The following is a 19,495-nucleotide window of genomic DNA, read 5'->3' on the forward strand; positions in this document are numbered from 1 at the left end:
AAGTAAAAGAATATTCTCTCACAAATCCCAGGAGAAAATAAAGTTTTGGTACTACAAATAAAGGGGAAAAAGTCAAGACCAGTGAAAATTTGATTCCTATCCTATTCTTGGGAATTGCCAGAAGAATACAAGTGAGTCTTGGGTGGGGACACTCCAATGAGTAGAATTAAGAAACATAGTTTGATAGAGCTTAAAATAAGTACTGGACATACTAGAAAGAAGGATACTTTGGCAAATGTAACTTTTGTAGAGAAAAGTGAGCTGTCTGTCTCATCAGGTCAAATTCCTTTGAATATTTGAAGTAGAATGATACTCTTTGATAGCCAAATGTCTGGAAACTTTTAGGGACTATGGAGATCTACTAAGTTAAGATAGAACTATTGAGGGCCTCTGGATCATGGCACAACTGGTTGAGTGCACACATTACAGTTTAAAAAGACCCAGGTTTGAACCCCACTATTCCTAAGCTTCATGAGTGGTGAAGTAGTGCTGCAAGTGTCTCTCTATCTCCCTCCCTATCACCCCCTTACTTCTCAATGTCTGGCTGTATCTGTCCAATAAATAAATAAAGACAATACAAATATAAAAAAAGAAAGAACAACTGTACTTCTACTATGCAGGCTTTGATTTTTATAACCTACCATTTCAAAAACATATGATCTGAACCCACTTCCATTCAACTCATTTTCTTTGGACCACAAACTCATTTCCATTGAAAAGAGTGACTTTCTGCTTTAATTGATTTTAAAATTGAAGAATGAATTGGAGCAGATAAGCAACTAAAGGCAGGATCTTTCTCTAACTGATTTTTGGGGCTGCTCAATGAGGGAGAAAATGCCATCTGAATAGTTTCATAGCCTTTCCTGAGTCAAACATGACACTGAGTCACCACCAAAGCACTTGCAAGGCCACTTTTGGACCTTTGTATCCCAGAACTTCTCAGATTTAGATGTTAACCAGAAAGGGCCTGAAAAATGGAGGGGAAAATGACACAGTATTAGAGAATGTGTTGCTATGTAACAAACTTTAGTTATTGGATGACAGTGCATGGCACCGTGCCAAAGATGGTCTAATGAGATTAATTTTAAGAGAATAAAAATGGAACCAGAAGAATCTTAGAAAGTAAATGCCATAAAGGTGTTTAATTTGCTTTTGCTGTTTCCAGTCTAGAATATTTTACTTTCAGTCCTCTTCACAGGGTATCCACATCACCCTTGTCCTCCCTTCTCTGTCTTAACACAGTGTAGGCAGCACAGATACATACTCAACATCACGCCAAATAATAAAAATTAAATTTTCATATCATAAATATGTGTACAGCTTCTCCAAATATATTCCTGATTTCTTCTGCTCTCCACAATACAAAGGAGTCAGGAAAAATATAATCTTTGCTTGGGAGAAATATGGGATGATAAGCAACAACTCACACAGACAGAATGTAGCAAATCAGGACCAAGATTTATTTATTCAGTTTGCCCATGAATTGTATTAACATACTGAATTATAGGGAGGGACTTTATTTTCTTGTTCTTAGCACACAATAGAACACACAAAACTGACAGATGCAACCTAAAGTTTCTGAAACATTGTCTGTTCTGACATATTAGGCTAGATAATATTTGTTCTAAGGTACACCTATATGCATTGCAGATACTTGCTAATATTTCTGTTTTTTTTCTTTCTTTTCCTTTTATTGAGGGTTAATGGTTTACAATAAGGTAGTTGACAATATAAGCTCTCAACTCAGCATAGTAGATGTCTGGATAACAATTCCATCCTCAGTTTAAGTCCTTTTCCATCACCATGCACTTTGTTTTCTACCTAGAATAAGACTATCATGTGACAACTGTAAATGCATCTGTGAGCTGTCAGTTGCTTCCTTGGGGAAAGCAACTCTTAAGTGAATTAATCCTACTAGGTTTAATTCCTTTTATTTTCACTTAATTTCATTTCACTTCATTTTAAAAGATAAATAAACTGAACTCATATGTAGGACATGTGTGCACATACTTGTGCCAATGACAAAATATTCTTGCAGTTTTTTAGCTTCCTCTAAGAATGTAAATTTCCAGCACACCAAAAACAATGGTGATGGTGCCATCTTGGCTTTAGTATCTAGTTTTAAGTGAGAATTAGTTGGGATATAAAAAGAAACTTTCATTGACCATCAAGTGAAGTGTTTTTACTTCCCTATACAGAATGTTAATTGTTTCTCAAATAAAATCACAGAACACTCAGCTATAGAAACCCAATAAATCAAACTGAATTTTCTAACAAAAATTGATATCTGTAGAAAATAGTATTTTGAATATTTATTTATTTATTCCCTTTTGTTGTCCTTGTTTTATTGTTGTAGTTATTATTGTTGTTGGATAGGACAGAGAGAAATGGAGATAGGAGGGGAAGAAAGAGAGGGGGAGAAAAAGATAGACACCTGCAGACCTGCTTCACCACTTGTGAAGCAACTCCCCTGCAGGTGGGGAGCCAGGGTCTCAAACTGGGATCCTTATGCTGGTCCCTGTGCTTTGTGCCACCTGCACTTAACTCGCTGCACTACTGCCCTACTTCCAGAAAAGAATCTTTACTACAAACAACTTACCAACATTGATGAGAACATCAATAAAGTTGTATATTCTTCCTTGGTATTGATTTTGTTCTACTTCTCAAATGTTCTTGGATTAAATTCACTAATGAATTTCCATAGTGATTCATTTTCTTGACTATTAAGCCATAGTCTATAGTCCATGCTTAATTATAATATTCTTTAATAAGTCCAAGTTTTTTTTATCTGGCTAATAACTGTTGGAAAAGATTTACTGAGATGACAGTAAATTCACCCATCTTGACTATAAAGGATCAAACAAAGAATGCCAGGTGTGAATGTTTGAATATAAAACCATATGCAAATCCACACACAATACTTGTCAACATCATACTGTTACTTAAATACCTTTAAGTTCTTCAAGTTGTTTTACTATTATTGTTATTATTATTATTTTGTGATGTGACTTCATGCTTATGTGATTTCAGTGACTCTGAGTCAACATTTTTATTTCTTTTCTTTCAGGTAGAAACAAAGTGGGAGACATTACAAGAGTGGGGCTTCTCTCAATGTTCTGTACATCTATAAGGCACAGGGGTGCAGCCTGGGCCTGAGTACTGCAGGCAACACAATCTCTCAGGTCAGCAGTGTTCCGGCTCCATATCATTTCTCTTGAAGCCCAAATATCACCAATATACATATACACACATGTCTAGAACTATGTGCTGTCCTACCTGATACATGTACTAAATACTCTGTGTGTAGTGTAGATGTGCGTATCTACTATCTATCATGACCACAGGATACAGAACATACCTATGTAGGTAAGTGTATAGCTACTTAGTACCCAAAAGTGATAATACTGCATTATAAAGACAAGAAAAATGGGAGTTTTTCTACTGCTGGTTGACAATTTTAAATAATTCCAATCAAGTATGATAAATTAAATATTCCTAACATGTGGTACTAGATTTTGTTAATGAAAAAGTGAGCACTGTTTCAAATACACAAACATTATTATGTCTTCTGAACACAACATGCCATAAGATTTATTTTTTTCAAAACAACACATCAATAAAATCAATACCTTAAAGCCAAAAGATGGAACGTTTTTTTTTTTTTCTTATTTCTGTATTTTTCATTTAACTAGATAATTGTTGAAAGAGCTTTGGGTTTCTCAGCTAGCAATATATTGGCCAAAATAAATTCCAAGACCAAAGTGCTCATTAATCTCATGTATACTTATTATCTATATGCTCAAGTATCATTATCTCCTGAATATGCCCCTAAAATGTCAGACCGAATATATTTCAAGTTTCACATTCTGTCCATTAGGTTAGAGAAGCAGAGATAGAGCTAAATTTAAAAGTAACCACAGAATATCAGAATGCATAGACTTCTAAATAAACTATCCCTTGAAACAGAACAGTTATAGCAGAACATGTCTCTGTACACCTTTCAAAAGCATTAACTCACCCTCTAGTCAAAACACATTCAATTTCAGAAAATAAATAGATATTAATTTTCATCCAAATGTCCATTTCAATTCATTATATATAGAGAGAAATATTCACAAAGGTGACACTCAAGTCAATATTGACCTTGGGAGATAATAAATCTCAACATTTACCAGAATAAGCAATTCACATCAAATGTACACACATGTAAAACTCTACTTGCTATATTAGTCACAAAAGATGACTTCATTTACATCTGTTGAATGGTGGCATACCATTCAGTTCAATTCTACATATAATATATATTATGCATATGTATGCATATGTACATTCCACATATGTATTTTCTTAGTTTATTATAACAGATTTTAGGAAAAATTTACTGCAAGAACTTTGTATTTCACTGGAGAATTTTTTTTTATTGTGAGTGAGGAAATCAGTGAGAAGATTCTCTACTGGATGGTATTCTAAGTAAACCTGCAAGCATGTGACTACAATTAATCATTAAGTCAAAATCAGAAGCTAAGACTGAATCCAGATGTATACTTTTACTTAATCATGTGTGTTTCTTGACATTAGACTGTAGTGAGAGGAGTTCACTAGAAGAGACCAAAGGTCTCTTTCTCTTTCGCAAAAGCTAAAGAGACAGACATTTGAGTTATGGCAGGATCACTGAGCAAATATGTGCACTAACATTCAAAGGGGTTGCTCCTACACTATTTCTAATGTAGGCTTTCTGTCTGGGCTTGAATTTTGCTTAACCAGGCCATACTTCCATCCAACTGATCAAATAGTAATTTTGCTGCTTACTGTAATGGTTAGCATGTGATTCCTTTTCCTGAGAGGTACTAAAGAATGTCTAGGATAATGTCCAATCTGGGGCCTTCACAGAGAATTCTTATTTTTTAAAGATAGTTACCAAGTATTAACTAAGGAGAGCAAAACGAGGAGACGTTTCTATGACAAGTTGTTATCTTTTCAGATCTGTAAATTCCATTAAGATATTCTAGCCCTGAGATTATATTAGACAGTAGTCATAAATAGACAAATAACAATTTATAAGGAGTTAAATAGTTTTCTGGACATAGACAATGTTTAAAATATTTAATTATATCAACTGAAGATCACTAACAGATGCATTCCAAGCACATTTGCTGATGTACAACAGACAAATATTGGCAGTGGTTGAGGATACTGTCTTTATGCTTCCTCAAAGCTCATATATGTGTAATCATTTTTTCATTCTCAGCAATAGACAAATAGACTGGGTAGGGACCAGGTGCTGGTGCATTCCGTTGAGCACACATGGTAAAATGTGCAAGGATCCAGATTCAAGCTCCTGGTCCCCACTTGCAGGCAGCAAGTTTCATGAATGGTTTAACAGTGCTTCAAGTATATCTTTCTTCCTCTCTAACTCCCAAATCCCTCTTGATTTTTTTCTGTATCTGATAAATAAATAAATAAATAAATAAATAAATAAATATAAAAAGAATAGACTTACTAGTAACATTCCAATATATGTCCTCACCTCCTCTCCCCCCCCCAAAAAAAAACAATATTTATGATTTAGTGTGAAATTCTGAAGGAGATTTTATTATGGACACAAATAAATGTTCTTCTGTTAAGATAGCTTAGATATTTAAGCCCTTAGTTATTGAAACACTGATTCTTTTTTAGATCTAGAGCATATATTTATTAATTGCTTCACTCTGAACTGTTTTGGGAATCTTGATGCCCTTTACTTTCTTGATAGCAATCATTGATAGAGAAAGAGAAGCAAGATTGTGAGGCTGGATATATAAAAAAAAATACTTAGCTTTCTAAATCCAAGCAAAGAAAAAAAAGTCTATTCAGAAAAGAAGAAAATAACTTGAGAGAAAGATGAAGGACACAAAGACAGATTTCACATCTAGGTCAAGTAATAGCACAGATGACGATGAGTGGATTTAGGAGAACTTAAGCTGAATATAGACCCCAGATCACATCAAATTTTGGGGGCTTATAGTCAACAATATTTATACACCCTTCCCATATTTGGGAGATACTCTCTCCCTGATCCAGTTTTCTGGTCCTTTTTCCAGCCATGATATAATCTCCCCAGATAATAACTTGGATCCACATGCATATCGGATTTCAGGCTCAGGAAAAAAAAAAAACAACTAATATAGCCACAGGCCCTTTGGAATATAACTAAAATATGCCTACCAGCTACCTAAAAAATGGAGGACTCCCAAACTTTTCATCTGCACTATTCCAGCCTTTAGGTTCATGATTAGTCAACAACTTGTTTGGCCTTATATGTTAACTCTCTTTTCAGCCACCAGGTTCCAGATGCTAGCATGATGCCAAGCAGACTTCCCTGGACAGACAACCCTACCAATATATCCTGGAGCTCTGATTCCCCAGAACCCTGCCCCACTAGGGAAAGAGAGAGGCAGGCTGGTTGTATAGATTGACCTGTCAATGCCCATGTTCAGTGGGGAAGCAATTACAGAAGCCAGACCTTCCACCTTCTGCATCCCACAATGACCTTGGGTCCATATTCCCAGATGGTTAAAGAATAGGAAAGCTTTCAAGGGAGGGGATGGGATACTGAGTTCTGGTGTTGGGAATTGTGTGGAGTTGTACCCCTCTTATCCTATGGTTTTGCCAGTGTTTCCTTTTTATAAATATATATTTTTTAAAAGGCCCAGAATCAATCATTTTTCTGGTTTCTATACAGTTTTAAAAGTAATGAGATTCTTACTAGTGCTGGTCTCTCTCTAATAAGCAAATGTACTGAGTGTGACAGGTCTACACTCATCATTGTACCTTTAGTCTACTGGTTATGAAACTTCCCACTGAGTAAAATCCCCACTGAGTAAAAGGAGATCACAAAAACAACTTGGTTAGTGCAGTAAGTAAGGAAGCAAAAGATAAATACCAGATAATTTCAATTATATGTATGAGCTTGAAAAAAAATAATAAAATGATGAAGCTGCAAACTTTCCAAGACTATAAGAGTTAATATGGCTGTGGTTATACATAAAAATGAAAGTACAATAGACATATTATAAATGTTTATGAATGAATGAATGAATGAGGCACTTGAAGGGGTAACATTTCTAATCATCAATAATCATTTATATCTGTTTTTTAACCCAACATCAAGAGATTAGTTCTGTTTATCCCCCCCCCCAAAAAAAGCAGACTCTAGTAGTCACAAAAAGGAGTGAGATAATTCTCTTAAATTTCCATCTTTTTTTTTTCTTTCAGATAAAAGGATCAAGACTGGAAGTCTGGTGGGGGTATAAAATCATGGGGGGAAAAATCTTCCTTTCAATTAAATGGCTCACTCATTTTCTCAAGTATTATTGAAGAATACTTCCCCCATCATGGTGACAACTTTTGTAAGAGTGTAATAAGTTTTTTGGAAAAGAGGTGCTCCCCATATATTTTGAGGAAATGCTGCCCATTCACTCTTTCATAAAATTCTCTGTAAATTTTTCAGCATGTCGGTTCATTGACTGAAGCACAGAAGCAGTTGTCACACAATAACAATGAGAAATCTAGCATCAAATGAGGTATCTAGATAGACAGCAACCTTTCTCTGTCAAGTGGAGCCCATTTCTGACCAAAACCCATTTGGCATAGGAGTTGAAGTCAAAACAAATTTCTATTTGCCTTTGCAATTACTCAGCTCAGTTGTCCAGATAAAGAGGTAGTATGCCATTTCATATTTGCATGAAAGTAGAATGCAGTTGTCTTTTTTCAGTATTCATTCATCAGTATATATGTTTTTAATTTTATTAGTGATTTAATATTGATTTACAAAATTACAAGACAACAAGGGAACAACTCTGCATCGTTCACACCAGCAGAGTTCTGAATCCCCATTCCCTCCATTGGAAACTACAGAAGTTCTCCTAAGGCAGCAGATATGGGTTAACTATTCTCTTTACAATTATTTGTCTATATTTGTACCTATTTGCACATTTTTTCCTAGTGGATAGAAACAGCCAGAAATCAAGAAGGGGAATATAGAAAGGAAGAGAGATACCTGGCAGCCCTGCTTCACCACTTGTAAAGCTTGCCCCCTGAAGGTGGGAAATGAGGGCTCAAATTCAGGTCCTTTTAAGTTTCAACATGTGCACTCCAACAGTTGTGCCACCACTCAGCCCGATCCTCTTCCTGTTTCTATCTTTCTCTAGTGGGGTAGGAGAGATATAGTTGTCTTTGCCATCATTTGTTTTATAACTGATTTCGAAAGGAGTCAAAATGTGAGGTTCATTAATAATTAAAGTAACAGGTATCATTATTCCCATATCATCTAAGTTATACAGGATAACCCATGTTGTACTTGCACTGATTCTACAAGGTCCAAGCTAATATCCATGGGAATTATTCACTGAGCAAGAAGTGAATCAACCCATAATGTGTGACATGTCCACTGTTTTTCCTACCTCCCCAGGGCCCACTTGCTATGCTCAACTTTGAGATATTAATAACTGGTCAGAGCAAAAAAATAAAATTGTCACAGCAACAGTTTCAGTTGTTTAAACAGTACGACTGTTTGTTCTTCTTCAATTTAAAGCATTTTCCCTTTCTCCAAAACCACATTACTATCACTTCTGTACACTCATTTTCTAGAACAAGTCTGCTTTTCTCTACTCAGTACTGTTTAATACAAATTTATATCTTGGTATTTTCTTTGCAGGTGAGTCTCTGTGTCACAGGACTTATCTCTATGAATTGAAAAGTTTTTTCCCCCATGTTTGTTTGGCGACAGATGGATAGGGGTGTTTGAATCAAGTGGGTTTTCCCCAGTGGCCTGTAGGTGGCAGATCTCTGTCAGGTCCGCCCTCACAGTAGGCCTTGTTGAGCTGCTTCACATTTGGTGATTTTTGCCCACGCAACAGAACAAGACAGCACCAAGGCAGCAATGGGGTGGGTCCAACAGACACTTTTCTTTCCTTCGTTCACATCTTTAATACAATCTTGAGTTGAGGGAAAAGTTTATGATAACACCCAAAATACATGGTTACATGATACAGACAAAAATAGTGGAGGGAGGGAAGAAAGAATAAGTGAGAAGAATGGAGGCAGGGGGGGAGATAATGGAACAACAACAAAAAAAAATCAGCAAATAGTGGCCTAGACTAACACCTACAAGCATCTGTTAGGAAATTTTTTCTAGACTGCTATGTGTTTTGGACATTCTTCAGTGGATTTTTTTTTTTGCTTCCAAAGGTGGATAGTTAAAAATAATATACATCATGAGTGGTGTTTTGGCACTTCCCTTCACTTTCTATCTTCAACATTAATGTTGTTATCCCTTAAGACTCAATTCAGCTGATCCAGTGAGCAGATGGCATTAATCAACCCCCAAGAATATGCACAAGAGCAATTAGAAGTGTGGAAACATAGAATTTATGCCAGTAAATCAATGATCAATAATAGCAAATCAACACGGCACACCCAACTTACCCGTTTCTTTCCCTGCTGAACAACCACTGATAGTAGTTATGATCCCTAATCTATCCCAGGAGCCCACACACACACACACTCCCCCATTCAGAGGGAGAATAAGAACCAGGATGTTGAGGTTTAATTACACATTACTTAATGACTAGTTCTCACTCTGCTGACAAAACTAGCATAATTTACAGACTATAAGATGCATCAGGATGATGGATACAGACAGCATGTACTATATAGTGTCATGAAAATCTAAAATATACTGCACTGAGAATATGGTTGCTTGGTATTCTAAGTGAGGAACTTCATTTCAAAAAAAAAAAGAGCACCTTTCTTAACATCTACAGCTATCATTTGTCAAAAACAATGGGAAAAGCTATGGGATATATTTTAACCACACATCTGTGTACTAGCTTATACATTGCTATTTTTTGAATTCACTTGGCCTTTTTTTTTTTTTTTTTTGCCTCCAGGATTATTGCTGGCTGGGTGCCTGCACTACTGCTCCTGGAGGCCATTTTTCTCATTTTGTTGCCCTTGTTGTCATCGTTATTATTGTCGTTGTTATTGTTGGATAGGGCAGAGAGAAATCGAGAGAGGTGGGGAAAACACAAAGGGGGAGATAAAGACAGACATCTGTAGACCTGCTTCACCACTTGTGAGGCAACCCCTTACCCCCTCCCCCACAGGTGGGGAACCGGGGGCTTGAACCAGGATCATTGTGCCAGTCCTTGCACTTTGCGCCATGTGTACTACCATCTGACCTTCCAACAATTACTCATTTTTAAAAAATGTTTATTAATATATATATTTATTTATATATTCCCTTTTGTTGCCCTGATGTTTTATTGTTGTAGTTATTATTGTTGTTATTGATGTTGTTGTTGAATAGGACAGAGAGAAATGGAAAGAGGAGTGGAAGACAGAGAAGGGGAGAGAAAGACAGATACCTGAAGACCTGCTTCACCACTTGTAAAGCGATGGCCCTGTAGGTAGGGAGCCGGGGGCTTGAACCTGGATCCTTATGCTGGTCCTTGCGCTTTGTGCCAACTGCGCTTAATCCGCTGCACTACCGCCCAACTCTCCAACTATTACTTTCTATCTGATTATATATTATATCTGAAGATTCTGAACTTCCTTCTTGGGTCCTTAATAACTATAATCAGTTTTACAGTAATAGTCTCTTAACTTCTATGACACTAGTCCTGTTTCATCTAGGTCTATTCTTTGTACAATAATTTTTGAAAACACAAATCTGCTTACCTAAAATCATTCAATAGTTCCTACAGCTTATTAAGTAAAACTAAAGACTGATTCTTATAGGTTTATATATTCTGTAGTTAATTTATGTAGTTCAGTCATTTTTTCATGTACCACTGTATCTGTGGGCTTCTCCTACAAGTATCCCTCACTCTTAAGTCTTCTCACAAAAAAACAAACAAAAAACTATGAAAATATACCCACACTTCTGCAACTAAACAAGTCTGACTTTGTTTACATCTCAAATGAAATTTAATTTCTCTCAAAAATCCTACCTTAATGTCCCAACCTTTTAAAAATATTCCTTGAGATATTAGGAAACATTAAATAAAACAATAAGGGCAACAAAAGGGGATAAATAAATAAATAACAAAAAAAATTTAAAAAGAAGACTCTAACAGCAGGACCATAGGAGCACTTTAAGAAGGTTAGAAATAAAAAAAAAAAAAGGACATATTTCACTAACCTGGGTATTATTAACCAGCATGTATTATGTGAACTCAGTATAGGAAATGAACATACAAAATGCAAAGCCAAGAGTACAAATTTTCAATGTGTGCAGCAGTTCATCAATAGTGTAAGTTTATTTAGAACAAGATGAAAATGCTCTATGGAATCATCAGAGTATGCAAAGAGATACAGAATATAAAGGAGTTTTATGAAGGAAGGAATTGAGTATATGGAAAGAGCAACAGAGATAAGAGTATTAGGCAGACTGATATTAAGGCCAAGAATATCATACTTCCTACTTAATGATTTTTGACAGATCTGATGCCAACAGAAATGTATCTATGGTATTGCTATGTAACTGTATGTGCAAGGGGTTAAGAACTTTATCAAGACTGTGTCCTTTCCTTACCAAGTTTACATTCAAATTTAAAATCAATAATTAAAATGTGTGATGCTCATTCAGATATGAAGGCTCTTGTCCTTGACCATTGTGTATTTCCCATCTTGATCACACCTAGATTCAATGCTGTTAAAGTTTCTGAAGTATTATTAAGAAAGTGGCTCTAGAAGAAACTGCTAAGTCTATGCTGTTCGCCAAGGATAACAGAGAATACAGGAATTATCAACAAGGGTCTTGAGAAAACTGTGTATAGATGATCACATAGACCCCCAACTGAATGTATAGGGATTATTTTTTATTTTGAAAAGATTTTGGAAATAGGTATAGGTCAAGATCCTGAGTAGCTATAAAATCATAGTAATTTTTTATATTTATAAACTGAATTTTAAAAGTTAATTTAAATGGTATGAACACAGCATATGTGAAATTTTATATGAAAATAAAATAAATAGAAATTACTAAAAATTAAAATCCTTTCATGTTATTCTAAACAAAATTTCTTAGGAATTTTGAATACAATAATTGCAGAAATATCCAAATGGAATGAGGAGTGGGCAATATCTGTTGTTAAGCCACACAAATGGGTTAAAACTAGATAGACTGTTAATAATTTATCTGAATATTTTAGTATATCAAGATCACCAGTTTAAGCCAATATTTATAATGTCACCAAGCACAAAATATCATAGCTTTGGTGGATACAGAAAACTTTTTTTATGGAGTAAGAATGCTATTATTGGTTTGAACAAGTAACTGAGTCTTCAGAATAAAGTTTCATTGCATGAATGACTATTACAGACCAGTTTTTCCAGTAAGTAGGTCTTCACTCTGCTCTCTAATATGGGAAGGTGATTAACAGTCAACAGAGTTGAGTGTGTAATAAGCAGGGTTGGATCACAAACGTTTTGTAGACATTTCAAATGACAGCACATCTTTTGTTGTACAACAAATGGGTACTGTAAATAAAACAATGAAATGTGGAGAAACTGAGTCCCACTAAAGAACTTCAAAAAAAAAAATATTGGAGAAAATTGAGACTGTGAGATAGGTAGTAAACTTCATTATTCCTTAGGTTGAGAAGAAAGACATGGAAATACATTTATTCACATGAAAACCAATTTTTTTTCTCATAATTATGTACCTTTCCATGAAAATGATTAGTCTAGTTTTCATCTACATTTTCCATTTTTCAAAATATGAATATAACTTGGACATGGTGGCTGGACTACATAAATAGAAATCAAGTGACTTGTCAAAGATAAACTTACTCAAATATAGGAAAATATTTAAAGCTTTTCTAAATAAGCATTATAGTTCTTCTTTAATTTCTGCGTACTGTAAGTGCTTCAAAAATATACCCTAAGTATTTTTTACTGGAAAAAACTAAGCTAGTTTACATTTATGATATTATTTATTGAGATTATGCATGTTTTAGATAACTCAAGGTACAGTAGACCTCCTCATTTGATGGCATCAGTAACATGATTGACAATTTGTTGATTTTCAGTGGAGTTCTATCTGCAGTGAAAGGGCTAAAACAAGACTGTAGGGTTTATTTTTTGTTTTTATTTTAATTTAGTTCTCTAAGCTATTACCTCTGTGAATTTAATCTATAATGTAAAAGTATAATAACAAAGTAAAATGTCTGAACACCATTCAAAATGTCTTATTGTTCAAAAATAAGACTTCCATAATCATATAATGTTTACTATTAGAATAAATTTAAGAGTGACACACATTCCTTTTATACACTGAACAAAATTCCTCCATAATGAATTTTTCAATACAAATAACATTTCATGTGTTTCCTTAGTCTAATATTCAACTGCTAGTCTACTTGGTAGTAGATACATATCTCAACTGCTGTTTAATATCCAAGCAGATGAGCACAGGAAGGATTTACAACTTGAGAGAATTTTGAGATTTTAAATGTGGCATAACAAATCTAGGTATCCTCAGTAATTCAAAGTCCCAATTTAACTTAAGCCAATTCTTAGATCATGCTATCTCTCCTTTGACAAAAGTTTGTTGTTGTTTTGTTTTTAGAATTAAGGCACTAGTAAGCCTGGTAAATAAATTAACCCTGGCTAAAAGTCTCAAATGTCCATATCAAATCCTTATATTACTTTGACCTTCTAATTCTTTTATCCAACTGCTTATTTGTGTGCTTTCCCTTAAACTCAACATACCCAAAGCTGAACAGTTTCCTCAGCCTTGTTCTTTGTCTAGTGTCCCCCGTTATAGTGAACTGTGAATTCCTAGCTAGTTGCTCCAGCTAGAAATCTGGGTCCTCAACTTCTTCCTCACCCCATGCTCAATCCATCACCAATTGTTCTCATTAGGAATCATGGCATGGCAGAAACACAGGCAAGAGATGCTGGTAACATGAATTATGACAATAGCAGTGGAGATAGACGTGGAAATGGAAACAAGTAAATGCTTTGAAAAGCCACTGATGAGAGGAAATTGACAGCAAGAGAGTTGTACTATCAATATATTCAAAATGGTTTTTCATTTAACATAGACAAACCGTAGTTAGATTTGAAATTAACTAATTTCCTCAGTATAAACCCAAAGGAAAAGTTATAGCTATTCAATATCCTGAAAACCCAAAATAAAGAAATGCCCAGAGTTTTTATTGCTATTGGGTATCTATATTATCTATACAGAGTCTTAATACCTACATAGTAGCTGGCCTTCTAACTTGATTTTATTCTAAATTTGTTTAAGTAGAAACTTAAACTATAACTGGGTGGTCATTCTTTTCTTTCAGATAAATATTCAAATTTGGGTCAATTATGAAAAATAGGCTCATATGTATATCCTATGCATATAACAGTAACATTAACAAATTATTATTAGAATGAAAATAATTAAAAGTTATTTTTACTCAAAGTTTATATATATATATATATAAACTTTGAGTATATATATATATATATATATATATATATATATATATATATAATAGCAGGGGGTCATGGGTAAATAAAACACCTTCAAGGCTATTGCTATAAGTGATGCAAAATAATATTTCAAAATATAAAAGGAGTCATCTTAAAATAATTTGTAAACTTCTGCAAACTAATTGGAGACTTCTTCAGTTTATGCTTAAAATGTGGCTAGATTGTGGATAAATGGAATTTTAAAGTCCCATATTTAATGATAAAGTCTTTGGGTAACAGAAGTCTGGAAAAAATGGGCAATGTTAATGAATTTTTCTTAGAGGTTCTGTATCACAGATTTATAAAGGCCACCAAGATGCATTGAGTTAAGAAGTAATTTTCTACTGCTATTATATAGTTCAGTGAACTAATACATTTTGTTCAGTACAATGAAAACTTGTATAATTATTCTGCAAGAGTTCCCCCCCCAATATTTAGCAAGCAGTACTCATTCAGTTGAAATGTTGATTGAAAATAAGGAGATTAAACTGCCACTGATGAAATATCAAAGCTCATTATCACAAAGTTTCATTTTAAATGTTCAGAATTAGCATTGTGGTAGTATCGGTAATAATGAATATGGACCTTAAATTCATGCCACTTAGGTTTCATGAGCATTCTTACAGCCTATCAACCATAATTCAATTAATTTACAGAAAAATTCTTTCTACAATATTCTTGCTCTTATGGTGCCACACAAAGAATTTCAAACCATATTCCTATAAAGTATGGTCTCTTGATTGTAGCCATTATACCTCATCTCACCTTTGTGGAGCTTCAAAATGCTCACTATTTTCAAGTAGGTAAGTGTGAGACATTAAAAACAGCTGTTTTGATGCCACACCTTTTAATCATTAGGACAATACTGACCTCTAGTGTTTTAGGAGGTAGAGAAACTAGCTTAGCATCATTCCTAACTTCTTACTAATATACCACTTAGATCTTTTTTTTTTTTTAAAGCACCATGGGAACAATTTTACCTTAAAAAAAAAAAGAAAAAAAAAAAAAGGAAACAAATTTTGAGGAGGAGCAGAAAGAGGGAGAAGTGAAGAAGTTAGAGAAGGAAAAGAAAAGTCCCAGACTGTAATGTGCTCCTACCTATTCTTTGAAATAATTTATAAGTGAAGGCCCTTCGGATTGTTCCTTTTTGGAGTTTGACATCTTCAAACCTCCTTTTGATGACAAACTTCAATAAAACCTTTACAGTGTGTATCCAGATTCTATATCTCCAAACTTTCCATCCCAGAAACACTAACTTTTCTCTGTAATATTTTCAGTAAATAGCATTTGTCTAATAACTTCCATTGAGGTATAAGTCTGAGTTGCATGTGTTTTACTAAAAGCCCTCTTTAACCCAAGGCAGATAGGGGTGAGGTAGAGGGACCCATAAGTAGTAAGGAGTCTTCATACCTTTATTAATAATGGTAAAGACTACAAAAGCAAACAGCATAGTACAAAACATATACCAATACTGTTAAACATTTCTGAGTTTTGTGCTGAGGTTAGCAAAGGTAACTGAACAAACCTAGAAACTTGAAAAGCCTTGGTAAAACACCTTGGGGCAACACAGATAGATGGTTTAGTTGCATTCTTTCTCATTTAGGTGTTTCTAGAGCTGGAAAAACTTCCCTTTATTTTGCTTCCAGATGCAACTGAGCTTGAACTTCCGATGGTTCTGTGATTTATTCAAGTTTGACAAACAGGGTTCCTTAAATAAACAGTTCAGGTGGTGGATCCCCAGGTGTCCAGTTTCCCTGCCTATTACATCAAATCCTCTGCACTTGCTGAGACTAAGGCTTAAGCAACAAGAGAGTATACATAACCATTACGTGTTCTTTAGCACAAAGATTTTGGGGGAATAGGGGCTGGGGTTGGAGTGTGCACCAAAGCTCTTTCTCCTGTATCAGGGGCAGCCATTGATCTTGTGGTTTGACTCCACTGGATATGATCCTTAGGCCAAAAACTCCCAATCCTATTCATTGGCTGTAAGCTATCCCACCTGGACCCTTTTATTTAGAGGAGAGCTGAAAGCCATGCACTGTAAATGAAACACTGGTCATACTACACATCCCATGCAGCCGCATTTAGAGATGGGCTGCTGCCACGGTGTATGGCTGCTATAAGTGTCTCTATTCTTGGAAGCTCAGCACCCTGTGCAAACCTGCGCCTGGGGGCCTCAGCCTTTGCTCAGATCTGGCATAGAGGGGGAAAGTTAGTGGAGGGCTGGGGTTAAGGGGGCGCGGGGGAGAGAACACCCCCTACCCCCACCCCGGAACTTTGCAATTCCAGGCAAAGAGCAGGGAATCTAGCAGGGCTGACTCATTGGAGCTCTGCTAACTTCTGGGATGGTTTGAGTAACGCAACTATACGGATTGGCGTCCCCCCCCCCCCGTCCCTCCCTTCCCTTCTCTTTTATTTTTATTTTATGTTCTCTGCTCAGCACACCCAAATGAACCTGCTAAGACAGTGGAGTCTTTCCAAATCTAGTCTTGCCACCTCATCGACCCGCCTCCAGTTTCTGGTACTCACAATTTGTCGCTGCTAGTCCTAAATGCCATAAGCAGGAAAACAGCAAAGTCAAAACGCTGGTCAGCCTTGGTACAGAATCCATTTCCCCCGGGTCAGCGGTCCCAAAACGGAGCCCAAATTCGGAGCTACCAGGCGCGGCTTCTCCTGTGCCGCTCTCTTGCTTTTTTTTTTTTTTTTTTCTCTCTCTCTCTCTCTCTTTTCTCCTTTGCCCTACCTGGCCCCCTCCCACCCCTTTTGGAGAGAGATTCTCTTTCACTCCATCCTGGGGCTCAAGAGCTCTACGGAGGTCTTTTCTGGAGCTTTGACTGGAGCGACAGTCCCCTCAACAGTCTCCGGCTGTTCTCTCGTCTTCCTCGTCCGCTTCTTCCTCCTCTCGCCCACCCCACCCCCGCCTCCTTAAATGTGCAAATCCAAGCCCAGTTGCAATAGTTTCCGGAGCTAAGCAGAGAGAGCCAGATCCACTGTGTCCAAATCCAGAGCTGGAATCAGCACCGGGCTGGCGGACAGCTCCTTATAAGCTAGCGGGTCTGCGAGGCACCGCCTCTGGCCAGGCCCGCCCCGCGCTCCCTTGGAAGGGGAGCCTGGGTGGGTCTCCTCCAGGCTCCGCAAGGATCCTTGCCCCCACTGCTGCGCTGCGATGCGATTGCACTCCCCGCGGAGAGGAAAAGGAAGAGGAAATCTCTCTCTCTCTCTCTCTCTCTCTCTCTCTCTCTCTCTCTCTCTCTCTCCCCTATTTCCTCTTCCCCACCCCCCCGCCCCCGCCCCTATTTTGTGGAGAGGTTTAAGGTACTGGAATATAAAGCTGGCTTTCCAACAACACAGGGGGAAAGGATACTACCTCCTAATGCTGGTGCACCAGCAGGAAGGGATTTCCCTTGGAAAGATGTGCAAAGAGCTCAAGAGATTTTTTTTTAACCTTTTGGCGAGGAGAAGAAACACTTGGCTTTTGTGATATTTATTTATTTATTTATTTTAATAATCATCCCTTTGTTACCTTGTATGAAAGACTGATGGGTATGGTTAATTAGGGGTTTCTGATTGACTGGTTTAACATAATGCATGTTCCCATGTGTCTCAGATCCCACACCCTGCCCTCAAAGCCTCTGTTTTCATGGCATTTCATGTTCTCTGGCAATCTCTTCTCTCTCTCTCTCTCTCTCTCTCTCTCTCTCTCTCTCTCTCTCGTCTCCTCTCCCTCTCCCTCTGCCTCTGCCTCTCCCTCTCCCTCTCCCTCTCGCTCTACCCCCTCTCCCTCCCCTCCTGGCTGACATGTTGCTGTGGGGAAGTACTGCAGAGTGCTCAGTGCCTTGGGTTCTGAAGCCCAGGTGCATCCCTTGTGCCAAAGAGAGAGCAGGAGAGGCCACTTGGGTGTGGTAATGATTGGAGCCTTAGAGTCTAAGTAAAGGATCTAGATTGCCTTTTTAGATTGCATTTCCGAGGTTTTGTTGGAAAGGTTTCATTTTAAAAAGAAAAAAAAAAAGGTGTCATTTTGGTTTCTGCCTAGAAAGAGACTTCCTATTAGAAACACTAGTTCTGTCTTTGGCTTCCAGGTTACATCTGAGGGCTCTGCTATTTTACCATAAATCAACTCATTTTGTTTTTATTGGAAGCTGTCAGTTTTTAACAAAATGAGGGACCATAATGATTTCTCCTATGGAACTTACAACCAAGTTAGGCTACAATAGCTTCAGAGTTGATTTCTGCCCCCCACCCCCACCCCTACCCCCACCCCACTTCCACCCCCACCCCAGGCTCTGCAGCAGCAAAGATGGATTTATTTTACACTTTAGATTCCTGAATGATAATCAGATTTGAGTGAAAGCAACTTTAAGGATCCTCTTGTCTCAGATATTTTAATGAAAACAAAATTAAGTCCATCTGATTTGGAGGCAACTGAAAGACTTCTCTGGCACAGACAGTAGGTATTTAACTGAGAGACAGATCTTGCTCAGGAGATATAGAATCACAAAATATCAAAGCTGATTTTATTCAAGAAACAGGGGTCTAAGGAAGGAAAGAGAGTGCAACTTCTAAGCTCAGCTGCATGGGTTTACCTTCTGCCTCTGAAGGTCCCTAGGACTCACCATGGGAGATCCTAGGTTTAAAAGCATTTATATGGCTAGTTGAATCAGACTAGATGTTTCAGCTATATTTAAATCCTTTCATTTTGACTGTTGTGTAAATGTTATAGACTAGTCATAGTTAACTCAATAATTCTTCTGTTTATGAATTTGGACATTATTTCCATTTTTTAAACCATCCAAACTATATAATGTCAAACCTAGCTCAGTTTTTCTCAACTAGAGACATAGGAGTAACAGGAAATGCTTATCTTCACTCTCATTGGGTGTCACTAGTTAGCTGATGAATTAAATGGTATAGCAATTCATACCGTTTCCCACCAGCAGTGCTGAGATGTCCTCTCTATATACATCCTTACTAACCTTAGCATACT

General features: G+C 36.7%; 1 protein-coding gene across 2 annotated transcripts in view; it reads right to left on the reverse strand.

The window, feature by feature from the left end:
- CNTNAP5 (contactin associated protein family member 5) overlaps positions 1–17,593 on the reverse strand; it is a 956,089-nt gene extending 938,496 nt beyond the window's left edge. For both annotated transcript variants that reach the window (XM_060177957.1, XM_060177958.1), the window contains exon 1: positions 17,041–17,593. In XM_060177957.1, the coding sequence (XP_060033940.1) occupies positions 17,041–17,122 (82 nt within the window). In that variant the 5' untranslated portion in view covers positions 17,123–17,593. The remainder of the gene's footprint in view (positions 1–17,040) is intronic.
- Between the last annotated feature and the right edge of the window lie 1,902 nt (positions 17,594–19,495).

This window comes from Erinaceus europaeus, chromosome 18 (assembly GCF_950295315.1).
Source record: "Erinaceus europaeus chromosome 18, mEriEur2.1, whole genome shotgun sequence".
In the NCBI taxonomy this organism is placed as follows: domain Eukaryota; kingdom Metazoa; phylum Chordata; class Mammalia; order Eulipotyphla; family Erinaceidae; genus Erinaceus; species Erinaceus europaeus.